General features: G+C 39.4%; 2 protein-coding genes across 3 annotated transcripts; one reads left to right on the top strand and one right to left on the bottom strand.

The window, feature by feature from the left end:
- Nucleotides 1–1140: 1140 nt before the first annotated feature.
- pold1 (polymerase (DNA directed), delta 1, catalytic subunit) lies at nt 1141–11909 on the top strand. Its single transcript, XM_007562853.2, has 27 exons — nt 1141–1308; nt 2435–2623; nt 2707–2820; nt 2941–3081; nt 3267–3392; nt 3609–3777; nt 4383–4497; nt 4635–4764; nt 4876–5042; nt 5174–5278; nt 5751–5891; nt 5988–6098; nt 6191–6382; nt 6789–6877; nt 6980–7096; nt 7727–7840; nt 8068–8215; nt 8622–8717; nt 8826–8963; nt 9908–10083; nt 10197–10349; nt 10468–10570; nt 10647–10779; nt 11119–11232; nt 11327–11379; nt 11467–11564; nt 11668–11909. Exons 2-27 carry the CDS (start codon nt 2437–2439, stop codon nt 11753–11755), a joined length of 3318 nt encoding a protein of 1105 aa, XP_007562915.1. The 5' UTR covers nt 1141–1308; nt 2435–2436; the 3' UTR covers nt 11756–11909.
- A 929-nt stretch (nt 11910–12838) lies between these two features.
- On the bottom strand, nt 12839–18192 carry LOC103145420 (GTPase HRas). Of its 2 annotated transcripts, none has more exons than XM_016676861.1 (5): nt 17729–18192; nt 17339–17486; nt 15380–15558; nt 14538–14697; nt 12839–13883 (listed from the first exon to the last, which is right to left on the bottom strand). In XM_016676861.1, the coding sequence occupies exons 2-5, from the start codon at nt 17447–17449 to the stop codon at nt 13770–13772; spliced, it is 564 nt and encodes a 187-aa protein (XP_016532347.1). In that variant the 5' UTR covers nt 17450–17486; nt 17729–18192; the 3' UTR covers nt 12839–13769. The 2 variants fall into 2 exon arrangements, with proteins under 2 accessions (XP_016532347.1, XP_007562916.1); XM_007562854.2 differs by having other exon boundaries at nt 17339–17451; nt 17729–18185.
- Nucleotides 18193–19863: the final 1671 nt, after the last annotated feature.

Consider the following 19863-nt stretch of genomic DNA (forward strand, 5'->3'; position numbering starts at 1 on the left):
AAAGGGAGATTCTACTTCCTTTCTTACACCACATTATTCAGTTACACATTATTCCAGTCTTACATCACTAATGGGTGGTGTAAGAAGTCTTAGTTTGGCAGTTTCAGAAAAACCAAAAGGTGTCTAAAGAGAAAAATCATAACAGGAATGGAGCAGTGCATCCTGGGTTATTTGATGCATGTCTGAATTGTCACAGCTCGATTTTCTATTTCTTGTTATCTACGTCAATTGGCCCAGATCTGCATATGTGTCAGAGCATTTCCTCATCCTGCTCTGTCTCCTCTGACCTCACTGTGTACCTGTGAGTCAGAAAATAACTAATGCACCACAAACATTGAGGGATGTATAAAAAACAAACCCAGGCCTAGATATTTGCTCTCTACATGACAGCTGATGGAATGCTTCTCATCTGAAATAAAAGCGGACCAGATGCAAGTTCTGTGAGCTAAAGTAAAAATACCCTGGTGTAGGTTAACTACTTGTCCACAAGTCTGGTAATACTGCAAAACATAACATGCATAAGCATGAAAAATCATCAACATTTGATAGTCTGACCAAAATTAGAAACCTTTGCTGTGTCTTCTTAAAATAATGGTTGCTTAAAATGGCTGATATTAGGTAAGTTAAGAATTGTGAAAAATATTGAAAATAATTCAATAATTCTGATTTTCTGAAAATGTTTTAGTCCTTGTTTTATTGTTACAATCAAGATAAATAAAAAAAGAAAAGAAAAAAATATAAAAAAGAATATTTGTTCAAGACTCAGACCAAGCGATTTTAAATATGCTGATCTATTTTTTGAAATTAAAAATAGGGCATTTTATTAGATTTTATCAAAATACACAAACATGGTCAGCTGCATGAATATTTTTCTCCAGGATAGACGTAATCACATGTTAATATAAAAAAGAGAGATACGTCTGATGGTTAAAATTGAGTTATAGTATGCAGATATAAAAAAAAAACATTAGGCCAAAACTCATTCATTAATTCTAAAAATTTTAATGTTATTTTTGAACATTTGAAAAAGGATATAGGTCGGGTGTCACGTGAATTAATCAAGAAGACACTGTCTTTTTCTTGTCCAAGGTGTGGACAAGTGTAGTGTAACTTCCTCTGCGATACCTATGTAGTTACTCCGACTTCCGCCATATTTGTGACGTCATTGTCCGTTCCTTTAGTTTTACACCTAGTAACTAACTACGCGGAAATTTTTCCGCGCTTTCGACAGCGAAACCCCACAAATTGAAGAAGAGTGGCGGGAGCTGTTGTCGGAAGGGGCTTGTAGAGGAAGATCAAGTTTTACAGGTATTTATAACATCATTAGAAACGCATCGGTCGTTGTTAATGGTTTTGGTAGATTTATATGAGCATAAACCTTCATGTAGTTTAGAGGCATCCTAGCGCGAGACCATATTTATGTTTATATCCGCCGTTTGCTAGCTGGCTTTAGTAGCTTGTTGTAAAGATAGAAGCTGCCCTCGGATTTGAGACGAAAACCACATGTCCCACTGATAAATGATTGTGCTCACTATGCTTAACTTAACATTGAAATGTTAAATGCTTATCCTCGAGTGCGTTTTGACTCCAGTAGTTGGTAACCGTATTGATAACTTGCTATTAAGTGCCTTGTGCATTATGTGAAGCTCATCACGTGCCTTGTGTATTATGTGCCTTGAAAGAATATTCACAACCCGCGAACTTTTTCAAAATTTCAAGTACTTTATTTGGGTTGTATGTGGTAGTCCAATAGAAAATAGTGCTCAGTCTGAAATGCTGCCCTGCATGTGCAGTTAGTCCCTTTGGGATAATACTTTAGCTGCAATAACATTGCCAATACTTCTCGAGTATGAGCAACGAAACATAACCCAAGAGACTTTTTGGATGTCACTTGGGATATGTGCTTAACAGCTTTACTTGGGGACTGACAGTTTTGGAAAACAACTTAGACTCAGTCAGATTTGGTTGAATGTGCAACTAAATATTCTTTGGCTTATACCATTGCTTCTTGGTATAATATTCACCACAGCTTCTAAAAATTTAGAAGAATGTTGTTAAAGGGTGCTTTGTGAAATGATGGAAGCTTGGAATAATGTTTTATGTCTTTAGACTTACAACTGTATCCCTAATCTGAAACGAATAAGTATTATTGCAAAGCGCTTTGCATGTCTGTTGGGTTTGATGAATGTGTATTAAGTTTACTACAATTTCCCCAGCCAAGGATCTGTAGATTAACATCAGTAATTATCTGTCCTTTTTTTTATTAATCTCCAGCATGTGTTTGCAGCATTATTTTAATATTTTCAATAATATATATTTTCTCAGTCTGCACACAATAAAGCATTCATACTGTTTTTTTTCTGTGCTAATTAAGCATGTTCTGTCTCTCTTCTGAATTTTCTGACCTTTTTATTTTGAATTAAATCGCTTGCAGTTATGGACTTCAAGCGACGCAACGGTGGCCCTCTCATGGGTGGTGCATCCCAGGCCAAGCGAGGTAAAGCGACTGGTGACTGGGAGGACAGTCCATCCCAGTTTGAGGAAGAATTGTCAATGTTTGATGACGCAGAGATGGATGTGGAAGACATGGAGGGACAGGCCGGACATGATGTCATTCCCGTGGGTGAGTGTTGGGCTGACTTTAGTCAAAATTTCATAATTAATGTAATTTAGTTTTAATGCCGACTTAACTTCCTGTCCTGTCAGGCGACCTTTTCTCAGCAGACCTAAACCCTCGTTGGAGAAGGCCTCCTGCCCCTTCACTGGATCCATCTTCAGATAAATTGGTGTTCCAGCAGATTGATCTCGACTATTACCTGGGTAGATACATAACGTACATCTGGATAATGCAAGAAAATTCTACTAAACATCTAGAAGAGACAGATTATGTTATGTACGATGATAGAAAACGACGTGTGTTGTTTTTTTCCCCTCCTGCAGGTGGCTCTGTAGCCGGGATGCCTGGTCAGTCACAAGGAAAAGTTCCCATCATTAGGATGTTTGGTGTAACAGATAGTGGGAACAGTGTGTGCTGTCATGTTCATGGCTTTGCGCCTTACTTCTATGTTCCTGCACCAAATGGTGAGTGTTTGACTTTTAGCTGTGGTTTATACGATAAGGTGGATCTTCTGCTATACTTAAACTGGCAGAAAAAGCAACATTGGTTTTCTGACTTGTCAAACTTCTGTATAGTTTATCACTATTTGGTACAAAATCCTGTAACTGATGTTACATTATAATTTTTTGCTCTTCCTTTTTTTTTGGAGGGTTCACATCTAATTACCTGGAGGAATTTAAAAGAGAGCTGAACTCTGTTGTTCTTAAGGACATGCGCTCCAATAAGGACAACATCTCCATCACAGTGCTTGCTGTGGACATCTGCCGTAAAGAGAGTAAGTATACAGAAATTGAGCTTTTAAAGGACTTTACCAGCTGTCATGATTTCTGATCAGGCTGTTGGGGAAAAATATGGAATCTGTAAATGAATAAATCAATGTTGGAATAAAAGCCTGCATCAGAGTTGTATTTATTTTGCTTGTTGCTTTCTAGCAATGTGATTTGATAAAAAAAAAAAATTATTCCAAGCTTCTCTTTTCTTTCAACTAAAGGCATATATGGTTACCACGGACAACGCAGCCTTGATTTCTTGCGGATAACGATGGCGATGCCTCGTCTCATCGCACCTGCAAAGCGGCTGCTGGAACAGGGCTTCAAGTTTGGACCTTTTCCCATCCAGAGCTACCAGGCTTATGAGGCCAACATAGATTTTGAAATCAGGTAGGTATGTTTTGTTAAAATAGAGAGAAAAGAGTGTTAAATTAATAGTATTTTTACTAAAAAACTCTACTTAAAAAATATATTGTTTCTATATCACAAGAATAAATAAATAACTAATAATAAACTCCTTTAAAGGCTATTTTCTTCACACTTTATATCTTCTACAATCCAAAATATCAGGACAATTGATACTGTGTCTATAAAATTGTCAATAATTGTAAGGCGGGAGAAAATAATTGATTTATGTTTTTCTAAAATGTATTTATAAATAAATGAGTGTGACAGAGGCATTAAAGCATATCAATGTTTTAGAATAGGTTTATAGTCTCGGTTAAAACCTGTAAAGCATTGTTCACAGATGCTCACCATCTAATCTACCTTACTTGTTTCATTAAAGCAAGTAAGCAAACATGTGAGGAGTTAATACAAATTCACACTTTTCAATTTTGTTTATGAAATTTCCAATTCTCTTCACAATTTTACATTAACACCCACATCATAATGAAATACATTGCGGTTGACGTGGAACAAAACCAGCTCGCGCTGACTAAAGAACCTGGCAGGCTTCATTTGTGCAGTCTGACAAGCCTGCTCGTGTCTCATAGGTTCATGGTGGACAGTGATGTGGTGGGATGCTGCTGGATTGAACTTCCCAAAGGCAAGTACAGAGTGCGTGAAGAGAAGAGCTCAACGGACGCAGATTCTCAGACTCTAGGAAAGGTCAGTATTGCTTTTATTAGACAAGTATTTTTACCTACCTGCTCTCTTGATCCCACCTTTCTTCATTATTTTGTTGTTCTATATTGTCAACGTTGTAAAGCAGCTGTCCTATTCCGCCTTTTGTGCTTCTCTCGCAGGTTTCTTTGTGCCAGTATGAGGTTGATGTCGGATGGACAGACTTCATAAGTCACCCTGCAGAAGGAGAGTGGCAGAAGATCGCTCCGCTTAGGGTGCTTAGCTTTGACATAGAGTGTGCAGGAAGAAAAGGTCATTTCTTGTCCTTTGCTTTTCTTCCACATTATTTGAACATGAGACAAAGGCCCAGTCAAAGACCTGTTGATGCTGATTTGTTTTAAATGTTGTTTTTCTTTTGTCCAGGAATCTTTCCAGAACCAGATAGAGATCCAGTGATTCAGATAGCCTCTATGGTCCAAAGGCAGGGTGAAACTGAGCCGTTCATTCGCACAGTTTTCACCCTCCAGTCCTGCGCTAGCATCGTTGGCTCTCAGATACTATGCTTCACTCAGGAGAAACAGCTCCTTCAGGTAGAAATCTGCCTCTAGAAGGCAGAATAAGAAACTCTCACAGCAGATTTGAATATATATATTTTTTCATTTGATTTTAAAATATCAAAAAAAAAAAATATATATATTTTTTAAATTTCTCTTCTGAGCAGAGCTGGGCGGAGTTCTTGAGGACTGTAGACCCAGACATCATAACTGGATACAATATCCAGAACTTTGACTTTCCCTACTTGCTCAACAGAGCGGCTGCTTTGAAGGTGAGACAAAACCACGTTTAAAAGACTCTGATTCAGTTCCAACTTCTGCTAGACGTTTTGCTTTCTTAAATAGAAAATCGGCAATCAAACAGAATTTGATTGCATTGCAATATAACTAGAATCACTCTTAAAATGCCCACATACTGGAATTTGTTTCAAGTTTTTTTTTAATTTTTTTAATTTTTTTTTTTTTAGATCTGGTTAAAAATAGAAGAAGAGACTAGAGTGTTTTTGTATTTCTACTTTATTCTTCAGAGCTCAGGGAATTTTCCTCTTGAAGCTGTAATTTCGATTTTAAAAATGAGGAGAAAGTCTTTATCTTGTAAAATGCTCTCAGACACATTTATCGTGAATTAGTTCTGTGCAAATAAACTGAATTTCATTGAATTTTAACATTGACAACATTTTTGGAAAAGTACAAAAAAAAACCCCCTATCCAATCAGTTTTCTCAATTTTTTGACATCCTTTCAGGTGAATTATTTTCCATATTTGGGTCGGATGCGGGGCATCAAATCAGTTCTGCGAGAGTTGAGCTTCCAGAGTAAGCAGATGGGGCGCAGGGAGAACAAGACCATCAACATGGAGGGTCGAGTTCAGTTTGATCTGCTGCAGGTCAGCACTCTACGTGTCACTTGTACATTTAACATGTACAATTATTGAATAGGTAAAAAATGTTTCCAGGATTATAGATCGGTGTGTTTCTTGCAGGTTCTTCTAAGGGATTACAAATTACGCTCCTACACTCTGAACGCTGTGAGTTTCCATTTCCTACAAGAACAGAAGGAGGATGTGCAACATTCAATCATTACCGATCTGCAGGTATCCCTGCTTTTGAGCTGTTCTTTTTTCTTTTTAATCATCATGACTGTTTTTCCTCGCTTGGTTTCACCACCTTCTTCCTTCCACATCAGAATGGAAACGAACAAACACGGCGCCGTTTAGCGGTCTACTGCCTGAAGGACGCCTACCTCCCGCTGCGCCTGCTGCAGAAACTGATGTGTGTGATCAACTACATGGAGATGGCCAGAGTGACAGGAGTGCCTCTCACTTACCTCCTCTCCAGAGGACAGCAGATCAAAGTCGTCTCTCAGCTGCTGCGGCAGGTAAGAAACTCACACGGGATTTACTTCATGTGTGCTTTTTTTTCCCCCCCCCTTGACAGATACTAAGGTGGACTTGCAAATGAGTCAGATTAGAGAGAGAGGCTGTTTCTCTGCCACACCCTAACAGGGTTGTAGGTCATTTTCTGGTTGGAAAATAAAACAAGAAATAGTTTTAAACTGTGAGAGAGCTTTTTTTTTTGTTTTCCACCTTTAAAAATCATTGGTCTGCAAGATATTTCGGTCTGTCCTGAGCCACAGCGTTACTTTGTATTGCTTTGATGGTACTGTCAAATATTAATATCCAAAAACCTTCTTGGCTTTTCCACTTTGTTAAATGTGACTCAAAGAGTGAGAGATGCTGGCAGTAATGAATGCATGGATTGATTTCTGAATCCTCTTTTTTAAGGCTATGAAACAGGATCTGGTAATGCCTGTTGTGAAAACCGAGGGGGGCGAAGACTACACAGGAGCAACGGTCATTGAGCCAGAGAAAGGGTCTGTACATCTACAGGTTCTTTTGGCTACCGTGTGTTAAAAAATCTCCTACTCTCTGTTGGGTACAGATGTGAAATTTTCCACCATTCTTTATTTTTGCAGCTATTACAGCGTTCCTATTGCCACCCTGGACTTTTCCTCCTTGTATCCGTCCATCATGATGGCTCACAATCTGTGCTACACCACCTTGCTGCAGAAAGGCGCTGCTGAGAAACTGGGGTAAGCCTTTTTCAATCTGGGTTTGTACCGTCACCAACCCACAAGGAAGAAATTCAAGGAAAAATCGACTGTTTGCAAAAAGACGTTTGTGGGACCAGGTTGCTCTCATAACACTCTGCAGTGTGGACGCTCTTATTGAGGGAAGAAGTTTTGAAATAGTTCTTCTCAGTATTAGTGAGGTGTGTGAGGAAAACCTAAAACTATTTAAAAACAGACTATTTTCTACAACCTTGTGACAAATCAGGAGTTTACTGAGGCTATAAGAGTCTAAGATTTAAAGCAGATTACAGGATGGCTTCTTGCACAAAATTTCAATCGCTATAAAAAAAACACTTTTGTAAAAACAAATGCACTGTTTTGCTTTTGAAATAATTATGTAAGGAGCACTTACTACAGGGCAGCTGTAAGAAAATGAATATTATTTATGTCTTATTTTCTTTGAAAGAAAAATCTGATTCAGCAAATCAAAACACTGTAAAAAACCAAATATCAGATGTATGACTCACAAAGCTCTCAACAGTGCATCTTTTCACAAATGTTTTCAATTAAATTGGCATAAATGACTACTATTTTCAGACCAAGTCTTCTGAGATTTGTTTTTAGTAGCTATGTATGTTTGTATGTTTGCAGATTGTCACCAGATGACTTCATCAAGACTCCCACAGGTGATCAGTTTGTGAAGAGCTCTGTGAGAAAAGGTCTTCTTCCAGAGATCCTGGAGAACCTGCTGTCTGCCCGAAAGAGGTTTGAACTACTTTGAAATCAAAAAAGCGCTGAATTAAGATGCTATATTTACATGAATCTGCAACTATTTGATATTTAGCATACCCAGTCTAAGAGAGGATGCTCTATGATGCGATTTAATGCAACATATCCCTGCAGTTTTTTTTTTCCTCATAGATATTATATAATAGCAGATCACTTAGTTGTGTATTTTAGCTGTGAAGTTTATTCCACATTTGTCCCCACAGGGCCAAAACGGAACTAAAGAAGGAAACGGATCCTTTCAAGAAGCAGGTGCTGGACGGCCGACAGCTAGCCCTGAAAATCAGTGCCAACTCTGTGTACGGCTTCACCGGGGCCCAGGTGGGCAAACTGCCCTGCTTGGAGATCTCACAGGTGAGCACTTGCTTGTTCCAGTTAGTCGGATGGCGAATGGCTCCAGGCGAATAGGCATGGTGCAGGTTTCCAGTTCAGTTTTGGCCTGGATCAGCTGTTTTGTTTTTTCACTCAGTTTTTGCCATATTTTGGTTGTGCACAGATGTGAAGTTGGAGCAGGAACGGTAAGATGCGGGGTTAAGATAAGAAACCACAGAACAGGTGGAGATGTTTAGATGAAACAAGATGACTGTTTTTTTCCCTCATTGTCTGTAGTTACAACACACTAAACATTTTCTCTTTCAGCTTTCCTCCTCACCAAAATTATTTCTATTTGCTAAATACTGAGAGATATGATGCACTCTTAAAGTCAGAGGTTTACCTTTTTTTTTTTTTTTTTTTTTACATTTGCTTTCATCTCTTTCAGAGTGTAACTGGTTTTGGAAGACAGATGATTGAGAAAACCAAGCAGCTGGTGGAGTCCAAATACACAATCTCCAACGGATACCAAGCTGACGCCAGGGTGAGACGCAGCTCTGTGTTTTTATTACTGAAAAAAAAAAACTTGCTTTGTTTTTCAGGGATTCCTTTTTGGATTATTTAAAATAGAATGCTTTTTGTCTCTCTTGAGGTGGTTTATGGAGACACAGACTCTGTCATGGTCAAACTCGGAGTTACAACCGTAAAAGAAGCCATGGAAATCGGGAGGGAAGCAGCTGAGTGGGTGTCGTCGCATTTCACTCCACCCATCAAGCTGGAGTTTGAGAAGGTAACATTTGTCCTTTGCAAGAACAGATGAGGCTAATATGAGTGCAATCAAGTCAGCAGTGTAATTCTGATACAAACAACTGGTAAGTCAGAACCAAGCGTAAACTACAGGATAAACTTCCTGAGAATCTGTGTTTTGCATTTACAAATGTCTTAAATAACGACTTGCATTGCTTTTTTTAATCCTTTAACAACGTTATACTTGTTGTAAGGCATACCTAACATGCTGATGGTATGTCAGCATGTTAGGCATGCTGACATACTTGCATGCTGATAGTGTATCTTACTATCAGCATGTAAGATGCTGATTTCTATCAGCATCTTACATGCTGATAGTAAGATACACTATCAGCATGCCATAAGATGTACAAAATATATTTTTTTTACACTTACTTTTGTGAAGATGGTTCCTACAAAGTAACCTAAATTCTGAGATGTAAATATTTTCCAGATCTGGATGAGAATAAAACGATTAATCCATTTAAATATAAGAAATTCTTAAAAAGTTGCTCCAACCAGTGATCCCCCCCCCCTCTTTTTCACTAGTTTTATTTAAATATGTTAACTAGTCAGGCAGTCATTCTTATTTGTGTCTGTTTATCCATGTTTTGACCCGTCACCTGTCTGTCCATCAGTAATGTCTTTTCTTTTTTGTAGTTCTTTTTTGACTGAAAGACTAACTACTATATCACAATTTACTCTAAATTTATTTTAAACTTTGGTTTGTATACTTTATTTTTTTAATTCCACACGTTGATAGTGCTGTAAAGTTGTATTTTGGATATGTACGGGGTTTGGGGATGAAAGATGATTAGAAACCTTGTGAATAATGAGCTGTTTGATCTCCTGTAAATCCTTAGAGTGGGAAACGGTGTTCAGTTTTTCCTTTTGGTCACTTCAAATGTATATAATAAAATGAACATCTGTGTTTTTCGATCTCCACAGGTGTATTACCCATACCTGCTGATCAATAAGAAGCGCTATGCAGGCCTGTACTTCTCCTCCAGTCCAGACACGCATGACAAGATGGACTGCAAAGGCATTGAGACGGTCCGCAGAGACAACTGCCCTCTAGTGGCCAATCTTATTAACACTTGTCTACAAAAGATCCTCATTGAGAGGTACCGTCTGCTTTTACTTGCTGCATTATAAATGATCTCCATGTGTTTCTGTAAGCATTAAAACTACAAGAAATTTCACTTTATGTGAATTTTTGTGCGTTGTTTTCCTTCAGGGATCCTCAGGGTGCGGTGGATCATGCGAAAGAAGTGATCTCAGACCTGCTGTGCAATCGCATTGACATCAGTCAGCTGGTCATCACTAAGGAGCTGACGCGCACAGCCCAGGAGTACGCTGGCAAGCAGGCACACGTGGAGCTGGCCGAAAGGTCGGGTTATTTAATAACTCCTCATTTCAGTGAAGGTTTAGAGAAAAGAAAACGTTTTTGTAGGAAATTCCCTTGTTCATGTTGGTGTGTGTGTGTGTGTTTTTTTTTTTTTTTACAGGATGAGGAAAAGGGATGCAGGCAGCGCCCCAAACCTGGGAGACAGAGTCCCCTACGTCATCATCAAGGCTGCAAAGGGAGCAGCTGCTTACATGAAGTCAGAGGTATGCAAACACATGTGGTCTGTCGTTTGTTTCTCTTTAACAGACGTTTAATTCTGCTGTCATTCCTAATTCTCAGGACCCAATCTACGTTCTGGAGAACAATATTCCCATCGACACACAGTACTACCTGGAGCAGCAGCTGTCCAAGCCGCTGCTGAGGATATTCGAGCCCATCCTGGGGGAGACCAAGGCGGAGAGCGTCCTGCTAAGTACGAGAACTCACCGGTGACATCGACCTTTTCTCCGTTGTTTGTTACTAATGCCACGATAACAACACATTTTGCTGGTCGATAAGTTGTCCCAGGATTTATTGCGATAAACGATAATCTTGTTGTTATGAGACTGTTTACAGGTAACATATAACGTCATAACAATGCAGGTTCCCCCTTTCAAAGGCCAATAAACTTTAATTTTCACTGGAACTTTAAAATATTTTAAAACTCCAAAATAAAACGGAAATAAAAACCAGACAGAACTGGAACCAAATGTAAAATGGATTGTGGAATCTCTGTAAAGGGCTCCCTCTGTGTGTTTGTGTCTCTTTTTAGAGGGCGACCACACGCGCTGCAAGACTGTGTTGACCTCAAAGGTCGGAGGCCTCATGGCGTTCGCTCAGAAGAGAAGCACCTGCATCGGCTGCAAAGCCGTGCTCAAGACTGATGGTGTGATTTTGCTTCCTGTGCTTTTTTTTTTAAATTTGATTTTAATCGATATGTTCTTCTCAGGTTGCTTTATATTTAATCTTTGTCCTTCCAGCTGCTGTGTGTGATTTCTGCAAAAAGAAAGAGTCGGAACTTTATCAAAAAGAGGTACGCAAGTGACTGACACAATGCATTTTTCTCATTTTCTTGGTTTTAAATTTTCCCTTTTGACTTTTATTTTTTATAATGGACTAGATCTTCCACCTGAATGCGTTGGAGGAGCGTTTCTCCCGTCTGTGGACTCAGTGCCAGCGCTGCCAGGGTTCGCTCCACGAAGATGTGCTCTGCACCAGGTACAGAAGAAACGCCTGATCCACATTTTTATCTAAACTCGGAAGCTTTCAGCTTTGTTAGCTGTTAAAATGTTAACGCTGTTCTCTGCTCACTGTTCTGCAGTCGTGATTGTCCGATCTTCTACATGAGGAAGAAGGTTCAGAAAGATCTGGATGACCAGAGCAAGCTTGTGTCTCGATTCGGATGGTGATTAAAAACCTCGTCCTGTTGGATAGCGAAGTTGGACTCTACTTGTATGCGTCGTTTTTGACTGTAAAAATGCCTTTTTGACACTTTTTCATGTTTTCTATAGATACATTTATTTGTAGTGCCTTTTTGTAAAATAAAATCAAATTTAATTTTGTCAGGTGGAGTCATTTTCTGGTCAGTAACTGAACAGGTGTTTGGGTTAACATGGCATTAACCGCATGCTGATCTGTATGTTTAACTTTTCGATATTGCGAGGCGTCAGACTGAACTGCTTCAGGGCTGTAAAAGAAGTCGCTCTTTCTCACACCTCAAAACCACAGCTCTTCCTCTGGTTTGTCTGTTGGCTGACAGACAAAACCCTGAGCCTAGTTTAGCTTTGGTACAGACAAAAATAATTGATGGTATTATGCAATAATACCATCTTAAAAGGTATATGTAAAAATTCCTTTTTGAGTTATGGTATTTCCTCATCAGAAACACAAATGGTGTTTTGATTCTTTCATGCATGTTTGAGGAATCCTTGAATCTCCCATGGCAACCATTTGGGGATGCTTAAATGCTTGCTCCCACAAAGATTTCCACCCAAATCCTCTTTGGAACTGCAGTCTCCAAGCTGAGCCCCCCTTTCCCCCCCCAGACTAGCGGCAGCAGCACTTATCAGGTGGGGCTCATTATGTGAGCTACTTCTCAGAACCGTTGTAAATGGCATAATGGAAAAGCATCACTGATTATGTGCTGAAGGTTACATGTTGGAAAGAGCAGGAGTTTCTTAAAGAGACAGAGCCCTTATTTCAATTTGTAAAAGTTCTTTTATGTTTGCTGTACACATCATTTTTATAACTGAAGGTAGTGGCTACATTACATTGTGAAATAACACCAGGAAAACTTCCTAAAATAAACTGCTGCACCGCTTCTGCCTCAAGCTGGTTAACCGCTGATCTACTAAATTATTTTTACTAATGCAGTTATCAATTTAATGGCTTCCCTGGTAATCACTTGCTCAATTACCATGTGTATGAATATCTCCCAGAGATATGCACACACTTTGGTTCACAATGCAATGACAGATTGAAATAACAGCAGAGGTTTCTAAAGACATCAACTCAAGATGCGACTTTATTTACTTTGCATTCAGCATTGTAATTTTATATATATTTTTTTATTACAGTGGGGGATGCATCAAGTAGTTCTACAAAAATAGAAAACTATTAGTGACATACAATCAAAAACTTGTTTTTTTATATATACTAACCATCCAGCATCTCTCATGATCGGAAAACTGATAAAACACTGGCTTCAGCATGAGTGTGCAAATAACGCGACACGAATGTTTTCACAACTCGCATGCTGTGGCGATGAGGTGACAGAGTGCTGTAACAAAGTGTGCGCAGGCAGTGAATTTTAAACGTAACCAACACTGAGAATGTTGCACACGATGCGAGTGTGCAGGCCTGTAATGCGGATTACTCAGAGCCCGATTAGAAGCATTTTCCTGAGTAAATTTCGAAAGTGGCACAAACTTGTCCTGATGTCTAATGAACACAAATGTATAAAGTTAAGCTGGGACACTAATATTGCCGACATACAAAATAAATCGCAGTTGTGTTTGAGAGGCAACAGACATCTGTTCTGAAATGAGTGGAAAAACCCGACTAAAGCGACGAGCAAAATGTCCTATGAAAAATATACTGAAGGTATTTGTTCTCTTTCAAAGTCAAACACTGACATTTGATTAAAAAAAAAAAAAAGTCTCAAAAGTATTTAATGCGAATGCAGCCTGAGCTCCTCACCCATTGTTATTGTGCAAAGTGCAGTTACGCACAGTATACAGTGAAATCCTCCTTAAGCAGATGAACACTGAAGAAATGACAAACATGGCGACAGCAGAAATGGTCGCAGCGACGAAAATCGATTCTGCACCGTCTGCTTCACCGACGCCTCCACAGTGAGGAAGGGCAGTATGATACAAGTGCTCTCAGGGATGCTGGCTGGATGTGTGTGTGTGTGTGTGTGCGCTATAGTATAATGCAGCGTCTCTGATTGCTCTTCTTGCTCTTCTTGTTGCTGCGGTTGGTCTCCTTGTATTTTCTGATCTCCCGCACCAGCGAATAGAAGGCTTCCTCCACACCCTGCAAGACCAGACAGAAAAAACAACAACATGTAGATTGCACATGAAGGAACCCAAAGTTACCCAATAATTTGTTTGGTAACATTTTCAGATTTTGGTTTCTGGAGAAGTCTTGTTTACGTCGACTTCTTAGTACGTGCGTTAGTGGTGGTGAAATCAATCGCTTTCAAAAAGTGTATTTAATGGTGGTAAACTTTTAGAATTTTATGGTTTTAAAAGGTAACCCAAAATTAGGTTCCTTCGAAATTTGACGCATTACTTAAGAAATAAAAGCATTTTAATAAAGAAATCTGAAGGCCATGTTTACCGTTTTTAAAATCGTGGGGAAAAAACGGACCTGAAGGTTTTCTAGCGGATACTCTCCACAAGGAGGCTAACCCACAAAAGGCCATTGCTAACAAGCTGCTCTTCATAGAGAGCTGCAGCCAAGGGTATTAGTGGAAGGTTTAGTGGAAGAAAAAAGTGCGTTAGAAAAACCAAGTAAATTAAGTCAGACCTCTTAATCCTCATATTACAAACAAAACTTATTAAAAATACCATTTTGTGTGCAATCAACCTATTCAATTTCCAAGTGCCACTTTTTGAATTCAACTGCTGAGCGAAATTAACTTTTCCATTAGTCTAGTTGAGTTGAAGCACAGGCGTTTCCACACACCTGTCTGGTTTTGGCGGACGTCTCTACGAACGGCACTCCGTATCTCCCTGCCAGCTCCTGAGCATGCTTCGTCTCCACCGTGCGGGCGCTCAGGTCGCTCTTGTTCCCCACCAGCACCATGGGAACGCTGTCGCTGTCCTTCACCCGGTTGATCTGCTCTCTGAGGAGATGACATGTAAAAAGACAAAACAAAAAAACAAAAAAAAAAAACAAATCCTCAGACATTGAGGCTGACCTCGTTCGCAGACACCTATCTGGGTCAGTCACGTATTTTTTAAAAATGTTTTTACGAATAAACTGCAGAGTCTAAACCAGTGTTTCTCAACTCTGGTCCTCACCGCCCCCCTGCTCTGCATGTTTTAGATGTGCCTCTTTTCCAGAACAGCTGATTCAAATGATTGCATGACCTTCAAGCACTGCAGAAGCCTGTTAATCACCCAGAGATACAATTCAGGTGTGTGGCAGAAGGGAAAAACCTAAAACATGCAGGATAGGGGGGCGGTGAGGACCAGGGTTAAGAAACACTGGTCTAAACTCTAAAAGAGCCGTTCGTCTTGAAATGAGCAAAGCTACGGGAGCTGCCTTGATTCAAACGGTCACAGAAATTTTAACCGCACTCAGCATGTGCGCTTGAGATAAATGCGCACAGTTCCTGCTCAGCAGGAAATGGCCTTCATAGCTAAACTGTTGAGTCCTGCAGTAATCTGATGTCCTAAAAACAGTAAAGTGTGACTCAAACTGTTCTGAGTCAACACAGTGTCTCTCTCCAGCACCAATTTACTGCAGATCCAGAATTTCGAGATGTTTTTCTTTTTTTTTTTTTTTTTTAAATCATTCTCTACCTGTAAAGGTGAACGTCATCAAAAGACTTGGTGTTGTTGATGGCAAACACACAGAGGAAGCCCTCTCCAGTCCTCATGTACTGGTCCCTCATGGCGCTGTACTCCTCCTGACCTGCAGTGTCCAGGATGTCCAGCAGACACGTCTCCCCGTCGATCACCACCTGTTTTCTGTACGAGTCCTGCGTCACAGACACGTCATCATCCAAACAATTAGACCGGCTGAAGTCGCATCCTAGTTATTCATCATGCACTAACGGGACGTTAATGATTTACATCTCTGAGCGACACTAAATGAAACCGATAAGATCTTCCATAAAAGCTTCAGGATTTCATTTACCAGATGTGAATAGTTTTCTCTTTTCAGCAGAGCTGAGAAAACATTTAAAATTTGGTTCCAATCTGTGTGAAAAAAAATAAAAAACGCTTCGACTTCATTATGCCTCCGCTATGAGGCGTGATGTCCTCTGCATCTATTTCACAGTTACGGTCTCTGCTTAAGAAAAACACTGTCTACATTCAGTATGGGCCTGTTCAGTCGAGGTAAACTGAGCTTTCAGAAAAAGGTAACTCCAGAGCGAACCCTCTCCCACCTGTTCCTGCACACTGTTGGGTCAGCTGGCTGAAAGAAGGCGGCTACTGCAGTTTGTTTTGCAAACAGAAGACGCATATTTCCAGTGCTGGTCGAGAACAAACAGCCATAATGTGGAAACTAAGTGCACGTCTAGTATTCCTTTTACTGAGGGATCGCGGTTTTGAAACTTTCACAGATGGTGAGCCGGGAGCAGCACATCTGCTAAGCAGACAATTGCAGACTACAGTAGACAAATAACCAAACAATTATTGGCATTAAATAATCATTTGACTTTAGCTGCAGAGTACTGAAAGTAGAATCAAGTTGCAGAGCATGTCTATCGCTCTGAATGTGAGTTTTTAAATTACATTGTTATACATCTACTTGATTTAAAAACAATATTGAAATATAAAAACGAGATCAATTGTAATTTGGTGCTATATGAACGAGCAGAATGGTTTCATGTACTCGCATGTTACTACCAAGTAGTTTGAAATAAGTGAACAATGCTTTGTTAAATAGACACCTTTACTTAAAACTATCCCATAATCTAAATTCTATCGTAACTTTCCATAATGAAATCAAATTAAAATGCTGCTGTGCACTGCTCGTCAGCTAGATGAAAGACGGCACTTGCACTCGTCTCCATCTCATAAGACACGCCTTATGGAGTTTCTTCTAGTTACAATAAAAGGCAGTGGAAGTGGTGTGGAAGCAAAAGGAGCACATTTAATGTCTCATAATAAAACTAAAACCATTTTAAAACTGCATGTTATGCTCCAAGCAGCGGTGTGTCAAAAAAGAAGTCCGAGGAATTACCCAGGAAATATGAGTTTGATACATTTCCAGTGCAATCTGCACAGTAAGCAATTCAAAATAACTATCAAAATTTACCATCCGCTTATATTTTTAGCTTAAATCTAAACGTCAAAAACAAAATTAGCAATGTATTGATGTAAAATTAGAACCTGGAGGAGTAGTTACATGAAAATGCTATTGTACGTTTCTACTCAAGTGTATAATTTTATCCCAAATCCCAAAAAAGGCCCGTGATTAATCTGAATAAAATCGTTCTTACATGATTAATGATCTATAAAAATCGGGAGTGGGAAGCTACATGACATTGAAATGAAGCTGAAATTAGATAAATTACTTTTACATAATTACTTTTACTCAAATTTACATTTCTTTTTTGGACTTTAATGTTACACACAGTCCTCTTAAGTTTTGGTGCCAACAACATAAGCTCCAACATGACAGATCAGACTGCAGTGGCCTTTAAAAAGTCATGCAACCATTAACACCACAATAACCCCAACACACCCTGATATTTAAAGCAAATACAGCTTCCTGGAGCGGTGATCGCAGTGTGACGGTCGGGTTCTCACCTCGATGGTGGGATCATATTCGTCCACGAAGTGGTTCTGGATCAGCTGGATGGTGAGAGCGCTCTTCCCCACACCTCCAGCACCGACCACCACAAGTTTGTACTCGGTCATGCCTGCAAAAACGAGCCGGGTCAACAGGTGGTCGAGTCTGTTGGAAGTTAAAAGCCGCGATTTCATAATCTCCCTGTCCAGAAAGTATCAGGTGATCATTAACAGATCTTCCCCCAGCGACAATCCGCTCTCTCCTCCCCGAACTGACATGGCGAAGAGTCTAACCCAGATTTATCTCCCCCGTACAAGACGCTTTTATTTAACTTAAGTCAGTTTTATCAGTGCGGAGAGGAGGCGAACGAGGGCGAGAAGTAAGAAAAGACGTTCAGCTGCGCTTACCTGTCCGTGGGGCTGTGTAACACTGCGAGTTGAAAGTTGAGTTTCCGACAGATAAATGAGATTAGCTACATAACGTTAGCAAGAGATTATTTCCTTATTCAAAGCACTGGTAGAAACACTTCAGTGTCTGACAATTTATCCGTCAGACTAGATAAAGAAATGACTATTCAAGCTGGACAATCCTCAAAGTGCAAGGAAAAAAATGGTGAACTTAACACAAAGATGTACAAGCAAGAAAATGTAGTAATTTCTACTTCTTCTCAGCTGCGGTTCATTGTAAGTGAAGCCCTAATCGCCTTGTGAGGCAACCAATCAAAAGAAGATATTAACGAACGACGTCTTTTCTGGCCAATCAGAATGAAGCTTTGGTTTGTAGTCCCGCCCAAAGATTGCAAAAATCCCCAATCACCAACAGTTTTGTCTTCGTTTGGGCGCGGCTTCCCGGACAGCTTTTCCTTTCTTGCGTCTTTAACTTCGCCTCGGACTCAACATGCTGATGAGCAGTTCTTACAGGCGTTGCGTAACATAAAAAAAAAAAAGAAAAAACCTCCGGTAACACATTTAAACTATTATTTTGTCTTTATTTGAACCCCGCTACCTATTTAGGGGTTATTTTTGAAAGTTTTACCAGGGATATGTTTACCTTTATTTTATGACTCTTAGAACGTGTATTCCGAGATGATTAAATATTTACTGCCCTCTGATTGTGGCACTTGATAACTGCAACTCAATATTTACATCTGAAACATCTGTGTTGACAAATATGGACGAAGTAATAAAAATAGTGAATATACAGAACTTACTTCCTTTGCAGCACAGATTCAGTTCAAAGGGTAAAAACATTCCTGAGATAACTTGGACAAATATTGACAGGAGAGCATCACACAGTTGCTGCAGATTTGTTGGTTGGACATGATACTAATTTTCTATTCCATCAAATCCAAAACGGGCCCAGTGAATATTCATTTAGGTCTGTCTGGCACAAACAACACAGAACATTCAATCTCATGGACAAAGATTAAAGAAGCTTGTAGTTTTGTGGTAACAATAATAAAGAAAATAACTAAACAATCATTTCTTTTTGGAATTAGTGTTTTGTGAAATCTCTGTGCAGATATCACATGAAAGTAGGAAACCCTATAAGATTAGCTTTTTAAAATAGTTTTATGTAAAAAACAAACAAACAACAACTTAGTTTTATATCTCTTTTGGTATTAACAGCCACTTTAAAATGCCCCGAAGAACTGCATGTAGTTCCGGTTGCAAACCCTTCATTTACAGGAAAGCTTAGTTAGATTTTTTAGGAGTTTCAGTACCCTCTAGTGTTCGTAATGAAGAATTACATTTTTTTTAAAAGATTTGTTTTGAAGAAACAGGATAAAGGGGAGAGATGACCAGCCTCAGGTTTGGCAATTCAGTGTTACTTTTAAAGCTTAAATCATGAGATTAATTAAGAAGCTGCAATCTGTCAGATACTGACCACATTAGAGTAAGTGGGATTGTCATACGAGCTTCCGCTTAAAGAAAGATAAAACACAAATAACACTAGAGAAAATGTCAAAGTTGAAATTATTTTTGAAAATCAATACAATTTGTAATATAAAAACAGAGTATTGTAGTTTAAAAAAAAGAAAAGAATGACAAAAAAAAGATATATATATATATATATATAAATAAAAATTCCCCAACTTTGACCCAGATCCACAGTGGATGCATGTTCTGGTAGGCCCCACACCCAGATTATGTCCTTCAGTCAGCTGCGCTGCAGTTGACTGTGTGCCCCGCCCTCTGCCTCATCATCCTCACTTCCCTTGTCTTTGACGTCCATGTTTCTGCCTCACGCTTCCCACTGAGTGCATCTGCTCTCCGATCTAATCTTTGCCTAAAATCACAGCAATAATCCTGAATCCATCTGTCCTGATAGAGACGGAGAGAGGCAGAGCAGGAGAGAAAGAGATGCAACTGTGGCCCTCGTGTAAAAGCACTGTGATCCAGCGTGTCACAGTGTCGCAGGACCTTCAGCGTAAATAATGAATCCCTACGACACGATTTTGTTGAAACCATCTGAAGTCGCTCCAATCTTTATTTTACACAAGGTTCATCTCACATGTACAGTTTTTTTTTATACATAAAAT

Source organism: Poecilia formosa, unplaced genomic scaffold (genome assembly GCF_000485575.1).
Source record: "Poecilia formosa unplaced genomic scaffold, Poecilia_formosa-5.1.2 Scaffold142, whole genome shotgun sequence".
Lineage (NCBI taxonomy): Eukaryota > Metazoa > Chordata > Actinopteri > Cyprinodontiformes > Poeciliidae > Poecilia > Poecilia formosa.